The 25,711-nt window shown below is 42.2% G+C and overlaps 2 protein-coding genes across 2 annotated transcripts in view; one reads left to right on the forward strand and one right to left on the reverse strand.

Annotated features, from left to right (window-relative positions):
* Positions 1-94: 94 nt before the first annotated feature.
* LOC100069641 (RNA polymerase-associated protein LEO1) lies at positions 95-11,245 on the forward strand. Its single transcript, XM_023617368.2, has 9 exons — positions 95-256; positions 2,504-2,598; positions 3,497-3,642; positions 4,358-4,442; positions 5,530-5,624; positions 6,201-6,335; positions 7,971-8,103; positions 9,014-9,179; positions 11,054-11,245. The coding sequence occupies exons 2-9, from the start codon at positions 2,518-2,520 to the stop codon at positions 11,107-11,109; spliced, it is 897 nt and encodes a 298-aa protein (XP_023473136.2). The 5' UTR covers positions 95-256; positions 2,504-2,517; the 3' UTR covers positions 11,110-11,245.
* Positions 11,246-13,190: 1,945 nt separating this feature from the next.
* Positions 13,191-25,711, reverse strand: part of TMOD3 (tropomodulin 3) — an 80,866-nt gene continuing 68,345 nt past the window's right edge. The window contains exon 10 of the mRNA XM_023617372.2: positions 13,191-18,227. Within this exon, the coding sequence (XP_023473140.1) occupies positions 18,193-18,227 (35 nt within the window). The 3' untranslated portion in view covers positions 13,191-18,192. The remainder of the gene's footprint in view (positions 18,228-25,711) is intronic.

The raw sequence follows: 25,711 nt of genomic DNA on the forward strand, positions 1-25,711 counted from the left end.
GCTGCCCTCTCTTAGGGGGCGCTAGAGAAAGACTGGAAGCCTGGATAACAACAAAAAGGATTACTCCTTCCTGTTTACTTATGGAACTTTCTGGGGGCTTCCTGTTGGCTTGCAGTTTTTCTAAGGGGGCTCACCAACCCTTCTTCACCCCAGCAGCAGCTCAATCCAGTTTGCACTTCTACCAACACTTGGAGAGTCAGCTTCCTTACCCTCCGCTGAGAGACATCAGGACCAGCCGGATACTTCTCTTCCTCAGGTATGAGTTTCAGCTCCAGGGGGCCCCTTGCTGTAAGTTTTTAAGTTTAATAATTCCACCTCTTCACTTTGTTCCCTCATCTCTGGGTGGAAGGTGCTCTCTGGATCTGCTACTTCTGTGTTCCCTTAGAGTTCTCTCTCTCTTTTTTTTTTGTGAGGAAGATTGAGCTAACATCTGTGCCAATCTTCCTCTATTTTGTATGTGGGATGCCTCCACAGCATGGCTGACGAATGGTATAGGTCCGTGCCTGGGATCCAAACCTGTGAATCTTGGGCCACCAAAGTGAAGCATGCAAACTTAACCACTGTGCCACCAGGCTGGCCCCTAGAGTTCTCTTTTTATACCTTTTGTAACCAACTCAACAACTTTAAACCTAATTACAGTTTTCTAAAGTCAGCATAGATAACTGGTGTGTTTTCTGTTGCCCAGCTAGGACCTGACTGGGTGGTCCAGGAAACAAATCCTCAAAGATGAGATTTGTAGATTGGTTTGGGTTGGAAGGCAGGTCTGAGCTCCTCACCAGTGGGAAACAGGATGCTGGTGATCCATGGTGTGCAGGGCATCATGATGAATCTGATTCTCCCCTCTGGTCGGGGGCTCAAGTGGCTCCCACACCTGTTAGGCAGAAATGATGACTACGAGGTCTGTGGTGTGAGGGGGATACTTCTGAGCGGAGTATCTTACAGAAAGAAAATGAGAAGCTTAGGTTTTTAAATACTCAGCTCAAGTCATGGTCAGAGAACCAGTGAGTTTTCATGACAGCCCTAAAAGAATCTCTTAAATCTTGCAGTCAAAGGGCTGATGTAGCTGAAGATCAAACACTATGTTCAATTGTGTTGTTGCAGAATTGCAACATTAATTGAATTCACAGCCTCTTCAAGTCTCTCATGGGAAAGGGCATTAAGAAAGGAACTAAGAATGGGGATGTCCGTCTGGACTCAGATGAAGCTGAAAAATTCAAATTTCCTTGTCACTTTGAGCCTCCCTTGCCTGTGAGAAGCAGCTTGCCCCCCTGTGTCTGAGGAAACTAGTCTCGCTTGAAAACACTGTAATAACATCGTCTGGGGCATTTTCCATTCTCCTCCAGACTCACCGACTGAGTGCTGTCTGACTCTTTTTTACCTGTAGACCCATCACTAGGGAATGCATTATACTCTGGCAGAGAAAGCACAGACTCTGAAGAAGCAATAGCTTCTACACCAAAAGAATTACCAGATTTTGCTAATTAGTGTAGGCAGAAGCCTGGGGAATATGTGTGGAAGTGGGCTCCAAAATGTGAGATGAAGGACAGACAAAACACTAGCTGGGGCTACATTTACTGATATGAGTGCACTTATCATATATGTTGGATTTGATGCGTTAGCACATATAGCTGGGCATGGCTCTATACTTGGCTGGTTAACTAAAACAAACTCGGTGGTGGCCTACACTTAATGAAGTTGACATGCCAAAGCTTCCCTGGCTTTATGTGGAGGGAATCTAAAGGCTTAGGGGGATAGAAGTGTCGAGTAGACAAATCCTGTGTGGCCTGCACACCACCCCTCACCTTCTCCAACTACGTCCTCCGAGAGGGCCAGCTTAAGACGACAGACATTTAATATGTCTCACAGTTTCTGAGGGTCAGGAATGACTTAGCGTGGTGGTTCTGGCTCAGGGTCTCTCAGGAGGCTGCAATCAAGATGTTGGCTGAGACTGCATTATCTAAAGGCTTGCCTGGCTGAAGGATCTGTTTCCACGATAGCTTGCTCGCATGGCCTTTGGCAGGAGGCCTCAGTTGCCCACCACATGAGTCTCTCCGTAGCAGTTTGAGTGTCTTCACATCATGGCAGCTAGATTCCTCCAGAGTAAGTGACCCAAGAGAGAAAGAACAAGGTAGAAAAGCCAAAATGTCATGGCCTAGCCTCAGATGTGAGGTTGTCTACTATTGATCACATAGACAAACCATGATGCAGTGTTGGAGGGGACCACACAAGGGCAAGAATACCAGAGGCAGGAATCACTGGGAACCTTCTGGAAAGCTGGCTATCACCACAACATTGCCTTCCACCAATCAACTTTGCCACCTTCCTTCTCCACAGCCACTCTTGTCAGGCCTCTGAGGGCCAGGCTCAGGGAGCCAGTTTGAGGTTGGTTTAGTGGAGATTTGGTTTATGAATCTTGGGAATATGTTGAAGTGATGGGCTAAGAACCGTGTGAAGAACTTCAGTCAGAGAAATTAATGCTGTGCATTTTCCTCCAACACCAAAGATTATAGTGGGACCATGGATCTGTTTGGAGACATAGGTGACATTTCTTCAGAGAGTGATGGGGACAATCAACCACCTATTCCAGGACAGCCTGTTGTAAGTACAGTCACTAATATAACTGGTCCCATTGTTCAAAGCTAAGAAGAAAGTTTCAGAAGCTGATGAGTCTGATTCTCTCGTGTGGAGAGAGGACACAGATAATATGAGTAGCGGTCTGAAACATCTGACAAATGGGAGACTGTCTTAGCTATGTTGAGAATTTCTGGAAATTAGAGGGCATAGAAGGAACTGCTCAGAATGATGTTGATGCCAAACTTTAGGGGTAAGACTGTGAGGACTCATAATTTGAAAACCTTTGATTTAAAAGTTTTTCTTGGGGCCGGCCTGGTGGCGCAGCGATTAAGTGTGCACGTTCTGCTTCTCGGTGGACCAGAGATCGCCAGTTCGGATCCCGGGTGCAGACATGGCACTGCTTAGCAAAAGCCATGCTGTGGTAGGCGTCCCCCGTATAAAGTAGAGGAAGATGGGCACGGATGTTAGCTCAGGGCCAGTCTTCCTCAGCAAAAAGAGGAGGATTGGCAACAGATGTTAGCTGAGGGCTAATCTTTCTCAAAAAAAAAAAAATGTTTTTCTTATTCAACCTGTGCCAAGAAGTGTGTTCTAACATTCTTCTCTGATTTTAATAGTTACTTAGTATTGAGGGGTTGCATAATTTCACACTTCTGTTGCTAAATATCTTATGCAAACTAGATATGTCAACAAAATAGATATTTTTTCTGGCAATGCAGGCTAACAGATCTTGTTTCGCATGGTGGTGTTTTTCGGGGGGAGAGGATGAAATTTTAGGGAGAGGCTAAAAGGGTTGCTGACTGCTTTATCCCTAAAGTGGGGTCTAAATTCACTTCCTGTCAAACCTGCGTCTGCCGAGTGCAGGAGGAGAGCTAGGGCGTTTCTAATGTCACTTCGAGTTCTCACCATCTGATTCCTCTCTTAGGATGAACGTGGGATGCCTCAGGACCGGCAGGAGGAAGAGCCAGTGTCAGAAACCAGAATAGAAGTAGAGATTCCCAATATCAACTCTGATTTAGGAAATGAATTATACTTTGTTAAACTACCCAAATTTCTCAGCATAGAACCCAAGTAAGAGGCCTGAGGAAAGTTTTCTTTCCCAAGATATTTAATAAAAATATGTGGAATGAAAATTTTTTTCTGACCACGAAGATGGGAAACTTCTCATGTAACTCTGAAAAAATAAATTTAGGATGTGCTGTGGTGGAAAAATGATGGATTACTGGTGTGAGAGAGTTAATGCTAATAATTCTTCTAGCATTTGGCACCTTCTCATAAATAAACAGACATCACAGCTGATGAAGATATTTTTCACTAGTGTAAAGCTAAAAAATTGGAAAATGAGAGTGAGAAAGTTTGCTAGAGAAATCACAAATGTTCCATTGTCAATCTAGAAAAGACAATGATTTTGGACAACAGAACAATGTTGGTGGATATTATTCACAAAGGTGCAGGAGTACAAGCTCTTGTGCAATTAAACATGACACTTTTCTTAAAAAATGTGGAAAGATAGATCATGTGTCACCTGTATTTTAGAAGATGTATTTCATCAGACACAGAAGATTTTGATTAGTAGTCACATTTGGATTTCACTTCAGGTGATATGTTTTAAAATCAAATTTCAAGAAAGTACAGTAATTTGCACACTGCCTTGAAGTTTTACATGAAGTTATTTGTCCACTGTGATTTTTTTAGCATCTTGGTGCATGTTGTAAAGATTATTTTATAGTATTAATCATAGTCATTACTAAGTATGGCTGATACGACATTAAAAAACAATCTTTAGACCTTTTGATCCTCAGTATTATGAAGATGAATTTGCAGATGAGAAAGTGCTTGATGAGGAAGATAGAACCAGGTTAAAATTAAAGGTACCATTCCACACTTTATTCTTTTTTTTCTTTTAAGTTTTTCTTTTTATCAAGTGAAACACAAGGATAACAACTTGAGATGAGCTTATGAAATGCTCTTTTATGTTGACTATTCAATCGACAAATGACTGTTTAGAACAAGGCATTAAATGTCTTTTCAGAATACTTCGTTTTGCAGTTGTAGTTTTTCAGCAGAAGTAAAGATAAAAATTCTTGAAAATTGTTAGCTCCTTCCTTCAGGATAAATGAGCGTGTGGCTGAGTATATGGAGCAGCCTCCACGTTTGATAGTGGATAGGTCCAAGCACCTTCCCACAGCAGAACTATCTCAGGCTCTTCATGGAAGTTCAGAGTATGCACGAATAGAGGCCTTGTCCTTCCACGGTCCCTCCCGAGCAGGCCTGGGACGGCAGAGCACTACCATTGCCTTCTCAGGGATGTGCCTTCTTCATATGAGCCTCTGCCCGGGCCCCCAGTGGTGGCAGTGGGCAAGATCCCTGTTTATCCTCCTTTTGTGATTTGGAGTTCCCTATCATGTGGGTAGGGTAAATTTGAACTAAAAAACAGGGCAAAACACAAGTCTCAGGTTTTAATTTGCTATTAATTACTTAATTGTTTCTTCTTTTTTTTTTTTAATTTCATGCCCAGAGCCTCCCTGTCTTACTAGGCCAATGGGCACTTTTCAGTCCTTCTGTCACTGGGTTCACACCCCCTCAAGGGGCCCTGCGATAGGCTGAGGTCTCCGTCTTAAATGCCCACCTCGTGTGGACCCAGAGCCCGATCCTCTCTCCTATGGCGCTCCTACTGTGTCTGATAACCCTTCCATCCTGCACCGTATTTAGCTTCTGTTTCCACTGCCATGAACTGGAGCTCAGAAAAGATTTAAACAAAATGTCTGGTTAGGTCAGCCAATATCTCTGGGTATTTGTAGTAGGAGGGTTTCAGTGTTGCCTACTCAGCTATTTTTTTTATAAGCTTATTCTATCACGACCTGTGAATTCTTGGTACATGATTATAAGTCACTTGAGGGAAAAAAGAACATGCGGTTGGTTATACTGCTTTTCTAATGCCTTTGTGTTTTGAACCAGGTAGAAAACACTATACGCTGGAGGATACGCCAGGATGAAGAAGGCAATAAAATTAAAGAAAGCAACACTCGGATGGTGAAGTGGTCAGATGGAAGGTGAGCCCAAAATGCCTGCAGAGGGTCAAACTACCCAGAGCGAGGCTGGGGAGGAGTGAAGTTCTCTCCGTAGGATCTTACTTTGGGGTCATCTTTCGGTAAAGAATTGACAAAATCCAGGCCTCTCGCATTACCTGGGAAACTTGAGAGAAATAGACAGGGTTGAGGTCACACTGCTGCGCTGGTGGGAGGCTTTCAAAATGGACCCCAGGCGTGATCAGGTTCATGGTGTCTACCTTATTGGGGTGAAAGCATGGTGTTAGATCCCAAAGTTGAGCTATTTGATATTATAAATTGATGTTTTTGAAAACAGTTTCTGTTTTACTAATAAAGTGGTAGAGATTGGGAAAATGACAAAATTCTGTTTGAAGTTGACAGGAGGATGGATTTTACCACCTTTTACTTTGAGGGGCGAGAGGCTGGTTATTGACAGTGTCTTTTCTTTGTCTTGTGAGTTCAGCACAGGGACAGTGTCCTGCATTCCACAGCGTCTTAAGTAAAGCTAACAGGGTGGAACAGAAGCTGTAGGATTCATTAAATATCCAGCCCCGTAACTGAACCGTTTCTCATTTCCAGCCTGTCCCTCCATCTGGGCAGTGAAGTGTTTGATGTCTACAAAGCGCCACTGCAGGACAATCACAGCCACCTGTTTGTCAGAGAGGACACTGGTCTACAGGGACAAGCCGTGTTTAAATCCAAACTCACCTTTAGGTAAGCATTCATATTGACTGGTTGTGCCTTGCCGGTAAAGAGCAACAAGGCAGAGAGGTTGTGCCAAATGCCCCACTCAGCCCTGGTGGACGTAATGTGGAGGTGCGGCTCACTAGGGACCACGGTCTGGTTCCCATACTATCTTTTCCCCTTTACTACACGCTGCTGTTCCTCAGGGAGCTAGTCACGCTATCACAACCCACCTGAGACCGCACCATGAACCAGAAGCAGGTGTCTTGATGTACATTGATCAGCGCACCTGGTAGGAGGCCCACTCTGCTGGTCGGCGTGTCCCTTCCCTGTAAAGAAATCTCCCTGGGAAGCTGCCGGCCCTGAGAAGGCTGCGGTGTGTGCACGCAGTGGAGGAGAGGGAAGAGCTAGCTGATGTGACAGCTGTGGCCTGAGCCCAGTGCTGCGCGCATCCGCATCTGTGCTGCGGCCCCTTGTCTGCGGGCTGCCCGCTCCCCTCCTCCGCAGGGCCTCCGTCTGAGGGACCCAGCGCTGCCGTCCCCCATGCGGCCTTCCTGGAGGAGTGGAGCCCTTGAGACGCTGCACCACTGTGCACAAGGTTTCTTTTCGGGGTCAAGGAAATGTTCTAAAATCAGATTGTGGTCGTGGTTGCACAACTTTGTAAATTAAAAAAAATCATTTCCTTGTATGTTAAAAGGAGTGAATTTTATGGTGTGTGAGTTATGCTCAGTAAATGTCTTGGTCTGTCTTAGAGACTGTGGCGGACAGCTCCGAGGCTGTCTCCTTCTGTCTGTGTAAGCCTCAGCAAGAGTGTCAGTCTCACTCGCTTTTCGTTTCCTTATCTATAAAATGGAGATAATAACGTTTACCTCACAGGGATGTTGCCTCAATTAAGGCAAATAATACAGAAAACGTCCTGTAGTGCAGAGACTGGCACAGTGAAAGCTGCTCAAATCCACCCTCTCAATGGTTCTTCTAGAATCGCATCCTGCAAGATCATCGGTTCCAACCGTGCTTTTCTGCACTGTGTGCCGTGCTGCACACTGAGATGACATTTGACTGCCCAGCATAACTTACCCCCTTACGTCCCATCTCTCTGGCCTGGGCTCTCCTGAGGATCATCCTTTCCTCTCTCTGATGTACTTAAAATCCGCCTTCCTTGAGTCAGGAACCAGTGCTTTTTGCCCTGGGGCCTCCTGTTCTGTTATTGTCCCCCTGGGCTGTCATGAGGTACCCCTGCTACTGTGACCTGCCTCCTTGCTTTGACCTTCCAATTTTATTCAGACTCATCTTTAGCTCTTAACTTGTGCCTTCCGGCCTCTGCGCTACCCTCACGGAAATGAGAGTTCATAGCCCTTCTCTTCTCTCTCTGATTGCAGTCAGGGGTTTTCCTTGCAAAAGCCCTTGCCCCTGCCACCTGCCTCCGCCTTCCGTTGCACTCCCACCTCACTGCCTCAGCTTTCCCCGGGACGTGGGGCAGAGGGAGGAACCTCTCGGGGCACCAGAGAAGGAGGAAGGTGCAGAAGTGCCAGGACCCGTGGCTGTACCTCCCTGCTCTGCTCAAGGGGAAGTGGTCCTTATCCATGGATGTTTGCTGTTGGGATGGATGACTGCCTCCAAATGTTCTGAGGAAACAGTGAGAGATTTTTGTCCATTCCCTGGCAGACCTCACTCTACAGACAGTGCCACACACAGAAAGATGACCCTGCCACTTGCTAATAGATGCTCAAGGACACAGATTAGAATCTTACCAATGGCCGGTCCTGATCCCGAATGCCATCGCACGGAAATGATTAAGGTATGTTGGCTAAGCTTTAGCCTGGGATTTTTTGGGACATAAAGAGCTGTGCTTTCCAGAATATTAACTCACCATTTCTTATTGCCACAGCCATTTTATTTCTTGTGATTATCAGGGAGCTCAGTTCACTTTCTAAGTGTGTGGTTAACCACAGTAACGTCAATGGCTGCTGGTGAGATATAGCAAACCAGACATGCAGCTGCTGTCTCTCCAATCTATGAGATTTCAGAGGAAAACTGATCATTTAAAAAATGTAACTTTTGACAGGTATCATAAAACCTTGTTAGCCAGATAGGACGTGATATACGAAGGTGAAAAGGACATTCCTGACTCCTTCAACGCTGGCCCTGCCTTGTGAACCCCAATGTGTGGAATGCCAGGCAGATGGAGAGAAATGGAGTCTACTCTGGGTCTCAGGGAACCCCTGCTGTCGTCAGGAGCCATGGGGTGCTCTCTGGATCGCGGGGCCCAGACAGGAACATCTGGGCACCATGGTAGTTTGGTGGAACCTGGGCAAGTCGGGTGTTATCCCGGGAGAGAACAGAAACGGCCTCCCTCAGGCGTCCGCTGGGCGTGGTTGGCCTTCCTCAGGCTGGTCGCTGCTCTCTGGGCTCTGAGTGGCCGCACGGCATTCACCGCAGCTCCGGAGGCCGGGCCTGGGCCTGTTCTGATGGGCGGTGAGTGGGAGGGAGCCTCTGCCGCTTCCCCCGTGTGTTGCCTTCACACTTTGGAACTAAACAAGACCGTCACTGCGTGTGGTACCAGGCGTGGAGTGGAGAGAAGTGGGCTCTGAAGACAGGAAATAGGTGGTGTCCTGGGCCAGGTGTTTACGTGTTCTTGCTGGAAAAGCAGGTGCACGTGGGCGCTAAACTAGTTCACTTGTGAAGTTAAATAGTTTGCTTCTTTACAGAAAGAAGAAGAACGTCTGAGAGCTTCTGCTCACCAGGAGACAGTCCATCCGCGGGCGAAGCAGACCCAGCAGGGGCCGAGTGTCCCCTACCAGGACCCCAGCAGTGACGAGGAGGAGGAGGAAGGCGACGAAGCCGTTAAAAACCACGACCCAGGGGAACTCCGAGGTGAGTCGGGTGGAGGTGCCATGTCACCTCAGGGCCGCGGGCCCACTCTTGCTCTGACAGGCTCTGACTCCCTGCCTGCTGTTGTTTACTTGGGACAACAGTACATTTTCATTTTGTTGTTGTTTGGGCCACTTTCCCACAGAAAAACTTAGTTGGGAAAGTAAGGCACCTGCAAATAAAATCAGTTAAGTAATTTATGTCCTTTTGGTGGAAAATATGTGATAGGCAGTTTACCTGCTTGCATAATTAAGGACCCAATATTTAAACTTTGTAGTTTTTAAAAAATGTGTGCATGAAGCTTCTTGGGTATTTAAAAGTGATCACACAGTCTCTCTGAGAACAAAATCAAATTTAAGTCATTGCAGTATGTCCAAAAGTTATATACACCTTCTCATCAAAACTTAAAAAAAAAAAATTGTTGGCTCCTCTAGGGCCCACCTGGTGGTGTAGTGGTTAAGTTTGCGTGCTCTGCTTTGGTGGCTTGTAGCTCCTGGGTTCAGATCCTGGGAGCAGACCTACACACTGCTCATCAAGCCATGCTGTGGCAGTGTCCCACATACAAAATAGAGGAAGAGTGGGATAGATGTTAGCTGAGGACCAATCTTCCTCACCAAAAAATAATAATAATAAAAAAATTATTGGTTCCTCAAGGAAAAATGTATGGTGGAAAGTAACAATATTCAGCAGAAGAAAAATTCAGGAATAAACAGGTCTTCATCTTTGAAGGTCAATCTCATGTCTCAGGTTCCTTTGCTTTCAGACAATCTTGAAGGACCAAAAAAGATAAGGCTCAAAGATTACTGAGAGCAAAGAAACTCACCAGTGATGAGGTAAAACCAAATTTATTCCATTCTAAGGGATTTGCCCCGTACCCGGGAGCCAACTCCTGGAATGCAGAGGAGCTCACAGCTCAGGGACACAACAGATGTCTACACATTTCGCTGAAACTCAGTGAGATAACTGCAGTGACAGGACTAGGATGGTCCCTGAGGAGGGTCTGACACCCGTGCTCGTGTGGGTGTTGGAAGGCTGTTCGGAGAAGGTGACCACACTGGGTGTTGAAGAAAGTGTTAGCACGCAGGGTACACTGGCCAGGGTGGGCATGCCAGGTGGATGGAAAGGCCTGTGAGAGAAGGCACAGGGCCCTGAGACACCAAGGCCCCACTGGAGAAGGACAAACAGTTCAATGTGGCAGAGCGAGGGGTCTGTCTGGTGCATCGTGGTGCTGGGCGTCTTTATTGTCTGGATCCAATGGTAGTTGAGGGTTATTTTATTTCTATGTCATTAAGATATTTTTCCTTTAATTATTTCCTTTTCTACTTATAAGACCACAAGGGCAAAGAAATTTTAAGTCTCATTAGACATGAATCACCGTTATTGCCCACGCGTCGTGTTAAGTCACTGAGCGCTTCACCCTGGGTTTCAGAGACGGCGGCGAACGTCGCAGTAGCAGAAATGTTCAATTACGCATTGGTCACCTGTGTAAGAGAGGCATTAATTTTTCATATAAAAAACTATATTTAAAACTTTAAAAGCATCCTGAAAAAGCACACAGAACACAAGCAGTCCTTTTTGAAAATGGACGGGCTCTAAAATATGGAATTTTAGGTAGAGAAAGTCAAGTACTGAGCAAGCAGAGGAACGTGTCTCAATTCAGATGCTGGGAACGTCAGTCGGCAGAGTGAGAAGGCCTCATCCCTTGGGCCCAGTCGCTCGCTGCCTGGCTTCTAGCGACAGTGTCTGCGGACACGGGTCACCGCTGGGGGTCGAGTTCTAGCAGGCAGGGCTGGCTCCCCGTCAGCTCAGAGCGCCTTGAGCGAAAGTTCCAGAAATTTTCCATATAAATTTTACACCTTCTCTATTAATCTGTTCAGGTGGCGAGCCCTCCAGAAAGAGGAAAGTGGAGGGGGAAGAGGAAGAGGACGACTGAGGCAGAAAATGTGCCCTCACTGGATATCTTGTTCTCAACAGTTTGTTTTAAAACAATGAAATGCCTTGTTTTGACTGAAATGAACTGAGTTGCTTTGGCATCATCCTAATTGTGAATAAAATATGTTCAGAAGCAAGCCTGTGGTTTAGAACATCCATTTCTCCCAAACGAGAAGTTTATTTTGATAACTTTGCTCTGGGTCTTCGGGGTTCATGCATTCCTGCTGCTCTGCCCTACCCTGTCCCCCTGGCCCCGCCCAGGTGAGCTGAGGTCCAGCTCAGGTATGACCTCCTCCGGGATGTCCTCCCTGACCTGCCTAGCTGGGTTTGGGGTCCTTCTGTGCTGTCATCTCCGTTGGCATGGTGCTAACTTTCCCGTGACCACATCGCCCTGCGACTTTGTCAGAGCAGGGCAGCATGGGAGGGCTGCCTGGATGCGGGGCGCTCTGCCACGTGCTGCACAGGCCTTACCAATTCTAAGCCTCAGAACGACTTGAAGGGCAGGTGCTATTATTCCCATTTTACAGACGGGGAAGCTGAGGTTTAACAAACTTAAGACCTCTGTCCAAAACTTTTTCTTCTCAAGTGAAAAAACAAGCATTTTTGAGACAAGGGTCAGGATCTTAGATGCACAGCAGTGACAATGCTGAGAAGGTACATCAGTGACCTTACAGAGAAAGACACCCAAAATACCCCCGAGTTATCAGGAGAAGAACAGTGGGAAACCAAATACTAGAGGTGACTGCTAGCTTTGTGGCTGGCACAGTAGCAGGAACCTAAGAGGGCGCTCTAGTCAATGTCTACTGAGTGAGCAGACCAATGGTCTAACCTTGGGCAAGTTACTCTACTGCTCTGAAGTCAGTTTCCTCGACTCAGTGGGGTCTGGGCTTGACCATGTAAATCCTTCATGATTTAATGTTTATACTTTACCTCTGAGAGTTGAATACTAATTAGACATGTTTTTAAATATGTTTTATTGTTAAATAGAAATGGTCAAAGAAAAAGAGATGGCCCATCATCTCGCCACGCAGAAAACCCAGATTTAAAGTGTATTTCCCTCCCTTTTATACTTTTAAAGTGTAATTTTATAGTCGTGTAGTAAACACATCCATAATTAGCACCAGCTCCTGAAAAGCAAGTTAGACGCATCCAGGACACTGCGGGGTACGAGCACAGTGGGATTGTGAGGTCGGCCCCCCTCATGGGGGCTGCTGGCCCCGAGGCTCTCCTCCGTCTGCAGACGGGACAGGGGTGGGCGAGTCGGGCTGGGATCGCCAGGCCCTCAACCCTGCGGACAGGCGGGAGAGCGAAATGTGTGAAGGACAAAAGATGTTTGGTGATTTCAGACTGACTTGTCGTCAGCCACCCCGATTTTTTGGTACCTAAAAGAGCAAGGTGCCACTGGGCTAAGCATGATGGCACCGTCCCCATGGCCACAGTTGCTGGCACCACATCCACTCGGACTCATAGGAGCTGGAGTCACCTGACAACACCAGCACCTAAGCCTGAGACTCACCCAAGGGGACAGACAGACATCAAGGCTTCCTGTACGTGAATGTACGCCCAACAGCCATCTTCGAAGGCCAGCCAACATTAAAGACTCACGGGGAATTTCTTCATTCCTTTGTTTCAGAACTCTAAAGATTTTAAATTATTTGAACTTATCTCTAAAAGTTTCCTCAACCCCATTACACGTTTCACTGATTTTCTCTTTCGGTTGGTGGGTATGGCTGATTGATAAGAGATGGCTTCGCTTTACTGTAAGAATAATCTCTAGTCCGTTGGCAGGACTGGCTCCCATCGGGTCGGGAATGGGCTGTATGACAGGAGCCGTTTCTTCACATTTGTCGGTTCAGTTCAATTTTGTGGACAGCCCTGACCAAGTGCTGATGGTATTAGATCGAACCATACGAAATTACTATTTTTATGGGTAAAATTATGGTCAAGTATTGACAATTTTATATGGCTTAAAGGGTGGGACAGAATAACTCAGAAATTAATAAGCTTGTTCTTGAAGAGCTATGTAAGGAATGAACTTCAGAACGTAGGAACTAAAGGGATTTTTCAAAAAGTCCAAGTGCATAGGATATTTGATAAACTTTATTGAAATTATTTATTCCAGTATGAAGTGGTAAGTTCTAAATGCCAATAGTACATATTCTTCAAAAGGAACTTCACTGTGTTATTATGAACCAGGTTAATAATATTTTGTAATATTTAAATATCAGTATTATAAAATTCACTGCTTTTATATTTATAAAAACTGAAAAAATAGAGCATTTACAGCATTTTGGATATTTTAGCATTAAAAAATGTACTTAAATACCTGATTTCACGTGACAGAGAAAGATGCATTGTTACAAAGGTGATTTTCAACATAACCAAACATAACTAAAACCAAATATAATTCATCCAAAAGACTGGAAAAAAATTAAGTGGGCATTTATTTGAAATTACAAAAGTTTTTATGTGTGTGCAAGTGTATGCATGCAATTTTTTCTTACAAATTTTTACAATTCTTAAGCAGATAAAGCTAAAAAGTTGTAACAGCTGAATCAAAAACTTTATCTTTTTGAGTGAAGGTGAAATTTCAACTCCCAAAAATTGCCATGCATACCCACCAAGGAGCATCCAGAATTTGTTCTTAAACCTTACTCTCTGAATGTGTAACTATGGGCTACAATATCTGACAGAAAAATTTTAGGCCAGTCAATTGCTTTGCAGCAATGAAAACATCCTGACAGTCTGTAGAAAAGAGAATTAAGCCTTACGTGTGTGGACTCTAAGGGTGTCTGATTACCCTAAAATTGTATGAGCTTGTACAGTGATGTTAAGAAAACATGGCTGGTGGTGTTTTACAATCGATTCTTTTCTAGCCACTAGAGTAGGTGTCCTAAGGAAAATTCTGTATATGTCAACCAAGACTAAAATACTCATTAATGGCTTACAAGTCGTTTACTTAGTAATGTCTTTTTTCCTAGGTAAGCCCTAAGATTGGCTCCTCTGAATGATCAGACTGCAAGTTAGAGTTTAATAAAATGCTCCAAATGTTTTATTATAAAAATTTTCCAATTTGTTTAGTTTTTCTAGGGGAGGATTTAGCGAACTGAATTATAATGCAGAAAAATCAATATGACACAGGAAGAATGACCAAATTAAAATGACAGAATATAAAAATCTTTGCTTATAAAGACAATTTTCTCAACCTAAAAATAATCAGTGAAGAGTTTCTTTGTTTGGTAAGCAAGTCTTATGATGAGAAATATCTAGAAACCGTGCTCAGTGAGAGCTGATGGAGAAGCCGGTTCTGTGGACATTCAGATCCGAGCGCGCACAGCCCTGGCCTGAGAGCAGCAGCAGGAGCTGCCCTGGCTCATGCACATGTTTGGGTCTCGCGGGTGCCATGTCTTCATTAAGACTATTCAAAAGTGAAGGGGCCTTGAGGGCATCAGGCTGAGTGAAATGTCAGACAGAGAAAGACAAATACTGTATGATCTCCCTTATATGAGAATCTAAAAAAACTGAACTCATAGAAACAGAGAACAGACTGGCGGTTGCCAAAGGCGGGGGGGGGGGGGGGGGTGGGGGGGGGGGGGGGGCGGGTGGGTGAAGGGGGTCAAAAGGTACAAACTTCCAGTTACATGATCAATAAGTCGTGGGGATGTGATGTACAACATGGTGACTATAGTTAATACGACTGTACTGTATACTTGAGAATTGCTAAGAGTGTAGATCTTAAAAGTTCTCATCACAAGAAAAAAAAATTTTTTTTAACTATGTGAGGATGCTGACTAAACTTATGCTAATCATTTTGCAATATATACATATATCAAATCATTATGTTGGACGCCTTAAACTAATACAATGTTATATGTCAATTATATCTCAATAAAAGTAGAAAATTTTTTTTAAAAAAGTGAAGTGGCATTGTAATGAAAGAGCAAAGTTGGACAGTCCTGAACTTGCAGAGAATGGAAGTTGCTGTGGACTCTAGAAAAACCACGTTCCTCGGATCTGCTGGGAGGGAACGGGGGTTCGTGAGTTTATGAGGAAAAAGTGAGGCAGCCCTGGGAACTCAGAGCCGAAAATGTAAGATTTTATGAAACCTTGTGAATCTTTTCATCTTACTTTAATGGCAGCAAGGGTTAAATATAATGGACAAGAGAACATGACTAACATTTTATCAAAACATATTTTTTCTTTTGTAAGTTTTATTATGCCATGGGATCCCCTTTTTAAATGAAAACACACCAGATACTTCAATGAGCAAACAATTCACAAAGTTCTATTTACATGTAACTTTTCCAGAGCACACCTACTGTGCAAAGCAAGTGTGTGGGTTATTTCATTCAAATCACAAGAATTTGCAATTTAATGACCAAGATAATTCTCCCTGAAATCTCTAACAACCTGCTAATTTTTTTAAACACAAAATGTTTATTCGGTCTTTTAAACGACAGGCACCCTTAGAAAAATGTATTTTACTTTAGATTTCTACTAGGTTTTAGCTACAAGTCTATAGCACCAAAATCCATTTTAATAATATCAATATTAGTTATTAATACTGATTTTTAATACATACAATTTCATGTAGATATACTGGAAAAATGAGAACTTCAGACAAATATGAATATCAAATTTTATAAAATGGGAAATTAAAAACAGCAATTTAAAAATGGAAAGAACATTCTTTGATTAGATAAGCAGATAAGTTTAAATTGATTAGACTACAAAACTTAAGGTCTTAGAAAATCTTTGGTTTAAAAATCAAGACTATTTCACAACCCTAATCTATTATAAATTTTAGAGTGATATAGAAATACTGAAAGTTATAGAAGGTTATAAGGTGCCAGATTTTTAAAGATCAAAGTAAACACCAGTTTTCTCCCTTGTAATTACAATTCTTGAAAGATTTTCTGTACTCAATTGAATGAATGTTCATCTTTAAAGTTATTTATGAAGAAATCTTTTCTTCAATTATATAATGAAGTATCGTAGCTCAGAACTGGAATGGTACAAGCAAAACATTCAACTTCTTCACACTTTGATAAATAATAAGTGAAAAAGACATTATCAATAAGTATGACACAATTCTAGGGAGGGTCCCACCTACTTATTCTTAAAAAATTATGAGAGGAAGGGGTAACATTACTTAATTTATTGACTTACAGGACAGTGCAAGCAAGGAAGCCTTGCTCAGTGTGTAATGGAAGCCTTACAGACCTGCCATACTCGCTCCCCACCCTGCTGGAACCGTGCAGTCTCTAAAACCAAGTGCATTTCCAAAGCTGTATGTGAAAAGAAGAGAGAGAGAAAGAGACACTTGCTAATTTGAAAAAAAAAAAAAAAACAAAACCAGTGACCTGTAACTGAAAGGGAATAGTGCAAAGTCAATCTTTGGCCCCTTTAAAAATACTGGATACTGACTCAAAAAAACAAATACACCCAGTTCTTATGAGGGCAGCGTTTGCCCATTAAGAAGGCTTATTACCGTCGTACACAAGAAGGTGCCTAGCTCATTAGAGGAGCTGTCCAGCCCAAGCTGAAGGAGCTGACATTTTGTAATTCAATTTCATAAAAGTTTTTAAAAAATTGACAGCAGACCTCTCCCCTACTCCGAAACAAGATTCTTCCCTCTAGAAAAATCCCCCTTGTACATGATACAGCCAGGACTGAATTTTTGAGGCCAGGATTACTCAGATTCCTTCCCCCCACCCCGGCCCCAACTTCTGTAGCCCTGAAGCCTCTGCCAGCGCCTGCTCCAGGGGCCGCCCTGAAACAGGGCATGAATACAGAGGTCCAAATCCTCTCTTGCCCTCGGTTCTGGAGGCAGTCTTCCCACCCGCTGGTCAACTGTCCCCTTATTTTAATACTTTGACCAATAGGAAGATAACTTTTGTTATGAGAAATTACTCTTATACAATATGGGCAAAAAAGTACAAGATGAAAGGAAACAGATAATAAAAATGAGATTTATGAACAATAACAATTTCCTTACTGGTGGGAAAATTTGTAGTGAGTGGCGATTAAATACCGTTTCAGGAATTCTGCATTGCATATGGGAACTTCCCACTATACTGTGCAACACTTAATTTATACTCATGGCATTTTCTAAGTTACTTCACAGTAACCATCAGTTTAAATGACCGTTTTGCATGCTCCTCAGACTAAAACTCCATCGTGTTTATTATCTTTGATTTCATGTGTTTAATAACAGTTTTCTTTTCTCTTTTCCTCTAAGGAACCGACAGTTGGCTGTATGCCTTTTGCAGGCAGGGAAATTGCTTTCCCACTCAGATGCTCGTTCTATCAGCTTTCACAAAATTACTAATGCCCACATTATTCAAATAAAAAACTGTGATGAATTTAGACATACGTATACTTTTGAACAAAGCATGGAACCTGGCCAAGCTGACGACTTTGTTGAAAACAACTCTGGGTGTTGCTGAGACACATTGACAAGGGCAGTAACCTGGAATGTGCAGAAGACCCTTTTCTCTGTCCTTGAGATCTGCTTTTCCTCCTAAACAAATGACCAGATTTTGAGTCATCTGTTTTAAAATTCTGGTATTTTGCTTTCTGGATGGAAGCAAAAAGCACACTCTTGCCAAGTTTGTGTGTTCTAAAACATGGAAAAGTCTCCATGTTATGGAATAAGGAAAGCTCTGACGTGGCTTGTACCTAAGAGGTGCAACAGCAGTTCTGACATCCGCAATGTCCCTTTTGATTTAAAAAAGATTGGTCCTTAAAATCTTCATATTATTCTGCAGAATGCAATTCTACAATTGCATTTTTTTAACCCAAGACTCATGATAAATCATTCAATTAAGCTAAATTAAAATTGATTTTCGCAGAAAGTAGAAATAATGCTTTAAAATACAAAATATCATCTACTTTTGATTTTACAATTGGAAACTGGTAACAACTTAAACTAGAAAAAAGATACATGTAGTTTAAAAAAAAAAAGAAAAAGAAAGATTTCCAGTCTTTTCCCTTAGACCTAGGAAAATTTTACATCTGCTTTCACCAACACAAGCCCTCGGCGACCTTTCGAAGTCTTCCAAAGACTACAGCTTGGTGGCATTTATTGGTGGTCTCCTTCAACTCGTCTCTTGCGAACTACGAGAAAAATAAAAGAATGTTAGAAATCCCTGTTAGTTTGTACAATGTTAACTTGCTTGTAACAAACAAGTTTCTGTATAATCCAGTTACAGTTGTACAAAAATGAAATGTCTGTTTCTAGTTCACATGGCCATTAAAATAAAAAATTCACATCCTTGGAGAAAAGGGAACCCTCATCCACTGCTGGTGGGAATGCAAACTCATGCAGCCACTATGGAAAACAGTATGGAGATTTCTCAAAAAATTAAAAATAGAAATACCATACGACCCAGCTATCCCACTACTGGGTATTTATCCAAAGAACTTGAAATCAATAATTCAAAAAGATATATGCACCCCTATGTTCATTGCAGCATTATTCACAATAGCCAAGATGTGGAAGAAACCCAGTGCCCATTAATGAAGGAATGGATAAAGAAGATGTGGTATCTACTTAGAGCAGAATACTACTTAACTATAAAAAAGGACAAAATCGTGTCATTTGCAATAACATGAATGGACCTTGAGGGTATTATGCTAAGTGAAATAAGTCAGAGAAAGACAAATACCATGTGATTTCACTCATATGGGGAAGATAAACAAACACATAGAAAGGAGAATAGATTGGTGGTTACCAGAGGGGAATGGGGTGAGGGATGGCAAAAGGAGTAAAGGGCGTATGTGTATAGTGACATGAAAACTAGACCAATGGTGATGAACATGATGCATTCTATACAGAAACTAAAATATAGTGACGTACACCTTAAATTCACACAATGTTGGAGCCAAGGAGGTGGAGCAAAATGGCGGGGTGAGCTGACCCAGGACTCTCTCCCCTCCAAAGTACAACAAAGGACTGAAAAAAAACACCTGAATTTTAGCTAATGAACCTAATGCCAGGACTCAGAGACCTACAGTATCAAAAGACAGAGGATGGAGCCCCTACTGCCCACCTCGGAGGAGCTGGAACGGGGTAGGAGAGAACACCGCTCCATCCCCTAGAAACCAGGATCGCTGCGTGGGTCCGGGAAGGAGTGGGGGAGGGGCTGTGTGACCAGGGGATTGTCTAGGACTCCTGTCGCTGGTACAGTGGAAACCTGCTGACAGGGGAAAGCTTCCGTGCGCGGGGACCTCATAAACCCAGGGCCCCGGGAGACCAGAGAACAGAACTGATCGAATCCAGATCAGTGCGCAAGAGAAGCCGCCCCTGCCCCAGCAAAGCGCACTGGGTGCCGCCATCTTGCCCAAAGGCGGAGAGCTCAGAACGTGTGGCTCTCAACCCCCATCTAGTGGCGACAGCCTGTAACTGCAACTGAATTCTACCACCATGCGAAAAAAACCACTCCTCTACCATCCAGCAATTTATAAAAGCCCCAGACCAGAAGGAAAACAACAAAAACATAGAATTAAGTCCTGAGGACTTGGAATTAGGTAAACTAAGTGAAAATGAGTTCAGAGCAGCTACAATCAAAAAACTCAATGAGGTAGAGAGAAAGATAGAGAAACAAGCCGAGTTCTGGAGTTACTTCACAAAAGAGATTGAAATTATAAAGAAGAATCAAACAGAATTACTAGAGATGAAAAACACAATGGACCAGATAAAACAGAATACAGATTCCCTGAATGCCCGGGTAGACTCCATAGAAGAGAAAATTAGCATAACTGAAGATAGACAGGCTGAATGGCTCCAGACAGAAGAAGAAAGAGAACTAAGGATTAAAAGGAATGAGGAAAGTATTAGAGAGATAGCAGATTCAATGAGGAGAAAGAATTTAAGGATCATAGGAATTCCCGAGAACGTGGAAAAGGAAAATGGAGCAGAAAGTATGCTTAATGAAATTATAGAAGAGAACTTCCCAAATCTAGGGATTGATGGAGAAATGTGTGTAGAGGAAGCTTTCAGATCTCCTAGATTTGTCAATGTAAAAAGACCTACTGCAAGGCATATAGTAGTACAAATGGCAAAAATGAATGACAAAGAAAAAATACTCAGGGCTGCAAGACAAAAGAGAATTACCTACAAAGGAACCCCCATCAGACTTTCAGCGGATTTCTCTGCAGAAACCTTACAAGTTAGGAGAGAATGGAGTGACATATTCAAAGCTTTAAAAGATAAAAATCTTCAGCCAAGAATACTCTATCCAGCAAGAATATCCTTCAGATATGAGGGAGAAATTAAATCTTTTCCAGACAAACAAAAGTTAAGGGAATTTGTAACCAAAAGTCCTCCACTACAAGAAATCCTCAAGAAGGCTCTCATACCTGAAAAAAGAAAAAAGGGAGAAAGGGGTCACAAACCACAGAGTAGGGAGACAGATAAATAGAACCAGAATAGGATAGCAAATATTCAACTATAGCATTAGGATAAAGGTAAGGAAACTACCAAAGCAAAGACGATCTTATCACTCTAACTACAAACTCATAACACAAGTTGGAACAAGAAGTGAAAATAATAATTTAGGAGGGGAAGAGCAAAGGGACTAAATTAGTCTAGGCCAAGTAAGTAAGAGACCACCAGAGAATAGACTATATTATACACGAGATTCTAAATATAAACTTCAGGGTAGCCACTAAACTATAAAACAGAACAGAGACACAAATCATAAATAAGCAGAACTCTAAGAAACCCAGCATAAGAAATTGCAGTATCAAATGGGTAGGATAAAGCACATAGGAAGAGAAAAGCAGGAAAGCCAGATAATGAGCAACAGATTGACAGCTTTAAGTCCACATGCATCAATAATCACTCTTAATGTAAACGGACTGAACTCTCCAATAAAAAGACACAGAGTGGCAAAATGGATTAAAGAACAAGATCCAACAATTTGTTGCCTCCAGGAAACACACCTCAGCCCCAAGGACAAACACAGGCTCAGAGTGAAGGGGTGGAAGACAATACTTCAAGCTAATAGCGAGGGAAAAAAAGCAGATGTTGCAATTCTTATATCAGACAAAGTGGATTTCAAAATAAGACAGGTAAAGAGAGACACATAGGGACAATATATAATGATCAAGGGGACACTTCATCAAGAAGAAATAATGCTTATAAATATCTATGCACCCAACATAGGAGCACCAAGGTTCATAAAGCAACTATTAACAGACCTAAAGGAAAATGTTAAAAACAACACAATAATAGTAGGGGACCTCAACACCCCACTCACATCAATAGACAGATCATCCAGACAGAAAATCAACAAAGAAATAGTGGAGCTAATGAAAAACTAAAACAATTGGACTTAATAGACATATATAGATCACTTCATCCTAAAAAAAGCAGAATACTCATTCTTCTCAAGTGCACATGGAGCATTCTCAAGGATAGACCATATGTTGGGAAACAAGGCAAACCTCTACAAATTTAAAAAAATTGAAATAATAACAATCATCTTCTCTGATCATAATGCTATAAGGCTAGAAATTAATTACAAGAAAAAAACTGAGAAAGGCACAAAGATGTGGAGACTAAACAATACACTACTGAACAAGCAATGGATCACTGAAGAAATTAAAGAAGAAATCAAAAAATACCTGGAAACTAATGAAAATGATAACATGCCACACCAACTCATATGGGATACAGCAAAAGCTGTATTAAGAGGAAAATTCATTGCAATACAGGCACATCTTAACAAACAAGAAAAATCCCAAATAAGCAATCTTAAACCACACCTAACTGAACTAGAGAAAGAAGAACAAACAAAGCCCAAAGTCAGCAGAAGGAGAGAAATAATAAAAATCAGAGCAGAAATAAATACTATTGAAACGAAAAAGGCGGTAGAAAGGATCAATGAAACAAAGAGCTGGTTCTTTGAGAAGATAAATAAAATTGACAAACCCCTAGCCAGACTAACAAAGAAAAAAAGGGAGAAAGCTCAAATAAGCAAAATCAGAAATGAAAGAGGAGAAATAACAACAGACTCTGCAGAAATACAACAGATTATAAGAGAATACTACGAAAAACTCTATGCAAACAGAATAGATAACCTAGAGGAAATGGATAAATTCTTGGACTCCTACAATCTCCCAAAGCTCACTCAAGAAGAGGCAGACAATTTGAACAGACCAATCACAAGGAAAGAGATTGAAACAGCAATCAAAAACATCCCAAAGAATAAAACCCCAGGACCAGATGGCTTCCCTGGGGAATTCTACCAAACTTTCAGAGAGGATTTAATACCTATCCTTTTCAAGCTATTCCAAAAAATTAGGGAGGATGGAACACTTCCTAACACATTCTATGAGGCCAACATCACACTGATACCAAAACCTGATAAGGACACCACGAAAAAAGAGAACTACAGGCCAATATCACTGATGAACATAGATGCAAAAATTCTAAACAGAATTTTGGCCACCAGAATTCAGCAATTCATCAAAAGGATCATACATCAGGATCAGGTGGGAATCATACCAGGGACACAGGGATGGTTCAACATCCGCAAATCAATCAATGTGATACACCACATCAACAAACTGAGGAATAAAAACCACATGATCATCTCAATAGATGCAGAGAAAGCATTTGACAAGATCCAACAGCCATTTATATAAAAACTCTGAACAAAATGGGCATGGACGGGAACTACCTCAACATAATAAAGGCCATATATGACAAACCCACAGCCAACATCATACTCAATGGGCAAAAACTGAGTGCCATCCCCCTGAAAACAGGAACGAGACAAGGATGCCTCTATCACCACTCTTATTTAACATAGTACTGGAGGTCCTGGCCAGAGCAATCAGGCAAGAAAAAGGAATAAAAGGAATCCAAATAGGGAGGGAAGAAGTGAAACTCTCACTGTTTGCAGACGACATGATCTTATATATAGGAAACCCCAAAGAATCCATTGGAAAACTCTTAGAAGTAATCAACAACTACAGCAAAGTTGCAGGATATAAAATCAATTTGCATAAATCAGTAGCACTTCTATATTCTATAACAAACTAACAGAAAAAGAACTCAAGAACACAATACCATTCACAATCGCAACAAAAAGAATAAAATACCTCAAGGTAAATTTAACTAAGGAAGTGAAGGACCTATATAATGAAAATTACAAGGGTTTTCTGAGAGAATTGGATGACAACATAAGGAGATGGAAAGACATTCCATGTACATGGATTGGAGAATAAACACAGTTAAAATGTCCGTTCTACCTAAAGCAATCTACAGATTCAACGCTATCCCAATCAGACTCCCAATGACATTCTTTACAGAATTAGAAGAAAGAATCCAAAAATGTATATGGGGCAACAAAAGACCATGAATTGCTAAAGCGATCCTGAGAAAAAAGAACAAAACGGGAGGCATCACAATCCCTGACTTCAAAACATACTACAAAGCTACAGTAATCAAAACAGCATGGTACTGGTACAAAAACAGGTGCACAGATCAATGGAACAGAATTGAAAGCCCAGAAATAAAACCACACATCTATGGACAGCTTATCTTCGACAAAGGAGCTGAGAGCATACAATGGAGAAAAGAAAGTCTTTTCAACAAATGGTGCTGGGAAAACTGGAAAGCCATATGTAAAAGAATGAAAATTGACCATTCTTTTTCACCATTCACCAAAATAAACTCAAAATGGATCAAAGACCTAAAGGTGAGACCTGAAACCATAAGGCTTCTAGAAGAAAACGTAGGCAGTACACTCTATGACATCAGTATTAAAAGGACCTTTTCAGACACCATGTCTTCTCAGAGAAGGGAAACAATAGAAAGAATAAACAAATGGGACTTCATCAGACTAAAGAGCTTCTTCAAGGCAAATGATAACAGGATTGAAACAAAAAGACAACCCACTAACTGGGAAAAAATATTTGCAAGTCATATATCTGACAAGGGCTTAATATCCATAACATATAAGGAACTCTCACAACTCAACAACAAAAAATCAAACAACCCGATCAAAAAATGGGCTGGAGACATGAACAGACATTTCTCCAAAGAAGATATACTGATGGCCAATAGGCACATGAAAAGATGCTCATCATCGCTGATCATCAGGGAAATGCAAATCAAAACTACACTAAGATATCACCTTACACCCATTAGAATGACAAAAATATCTAAATCTAATAGTAACAAATGTTGGAGAGGTTGTGGAGAGAATGGAAGCCTCATACACTGCTGGTTGGAATGCAAACTGGTGCAGCCACTATGGAAAACAGTATGGGGATTCCGCAAAAAATTAAAAATAGAACTACCATACGATCCAGCCATTCCACTACTGGGTATCTACCCAAAGAGCTTGAAGTCAGCAATTCCAAAAGTCCTATGCACCCCAATGTTCTTTGCAGCATTATTTACAATAGCCAAGATATGGAAGCAACCTAAGTGCCCATCAACAGATGAATGGATAAAGAAGTTGTGGTACATATATACAATGGAATACTACTCAGCTGCAAAACAGAACAAAATCGTCCCATTTGCAACAACATGGATGGACCTTGAGGGAATTATGTTAAGTGAAATAAGCCAGTTAGAGAAGGATAATCTCTGTATGACTCCACTCATATGAGGAATTTAAACATGTGGACAAAGAGAACAGATTAGTGGCTACCAGGGGAAAGGTGGGGTGGGGGGTGGGCACAAAGGGTGAAATGGTGTACCTACAACACGAACAACAAACATTAATGTACAACTGAAATCACACAAGACTGTAACCTATCATTAACTCAATAATAAAAAAAAAATTCACACAATGTTGTAAGCCAATATGATCTCAATACAATAACTTAAAAAAAAAATTCGTATCCTTCATCACTGTCATCTACCTGTTGAAAACTGAGGAGCTTCAAAATGGGAACTACATGCCCTGAGCTCCCCTGTGCCGACCCAGCAGCAATTGTTAGAAATCTAGAACAGAAAGGTCAACAATCGCCTTGGAGGCATTGTGCCTGTCTCATTTGTTTATTAAAGTAATTTATACTTCCCTTAAAAAATGACTAATAAACTACTGTGTGAAATTTTGAAATGACATTCAGGCAGCTGGGATTAGAAAGTATTAAAGTAACTATTTGCGTGCTCTTCTGATTAGGCACTACGAGGTATTTCCCTAGTCTGTGAAAGAAGATAGTAAAAACGTTTTTGTCATTTTTACAGGCAAGGGACTTGCTATTGCTCTCCAAAATTTCCTTCTCTTGTCTCCTACAAGATGAACCAGTGCAGGGCTCTGAGAAAACCACAAATACAGAGTAATGAAAGTCTTAGACCCTGGCAATGTGGCGAGGTCACACTGGCCAGCGTCAACTTCAGCTGCCAGAGGGGCTAGCCCACTCGTTCAGCTGATGAAGATGCGTGTCCATCTGAGGCCCCCGCCTCCTCAGGGACTGGCGACCCGGAACCACTAGGCTCACCGGCAGCAGGGCGAGGCCTCCAACTTCAGGATCTTGCTACCTTCCCTCTCACCGATCAGCCACACAGAGCATTCGCTGAGAGCCACCAGTCAGGCCTCCTCAGTGTTGTGGCCAGCAACTATTTACAGAGGACA

Source organism: Equus caballus, chromosome 1 (assembly GCF_041296265.1).
Source record: "Equus caballus isolate H_3958 breed thoroughbred chromosome 1, TB-T2T, whole genome shotgun sequence".
Taxonomy (NCBI): domain Eukaryota; kingdom Metazoa; phylum Chordata; class Mammalia; order Perissodactyla; family Equidae; genus Equus; species Equus caballus.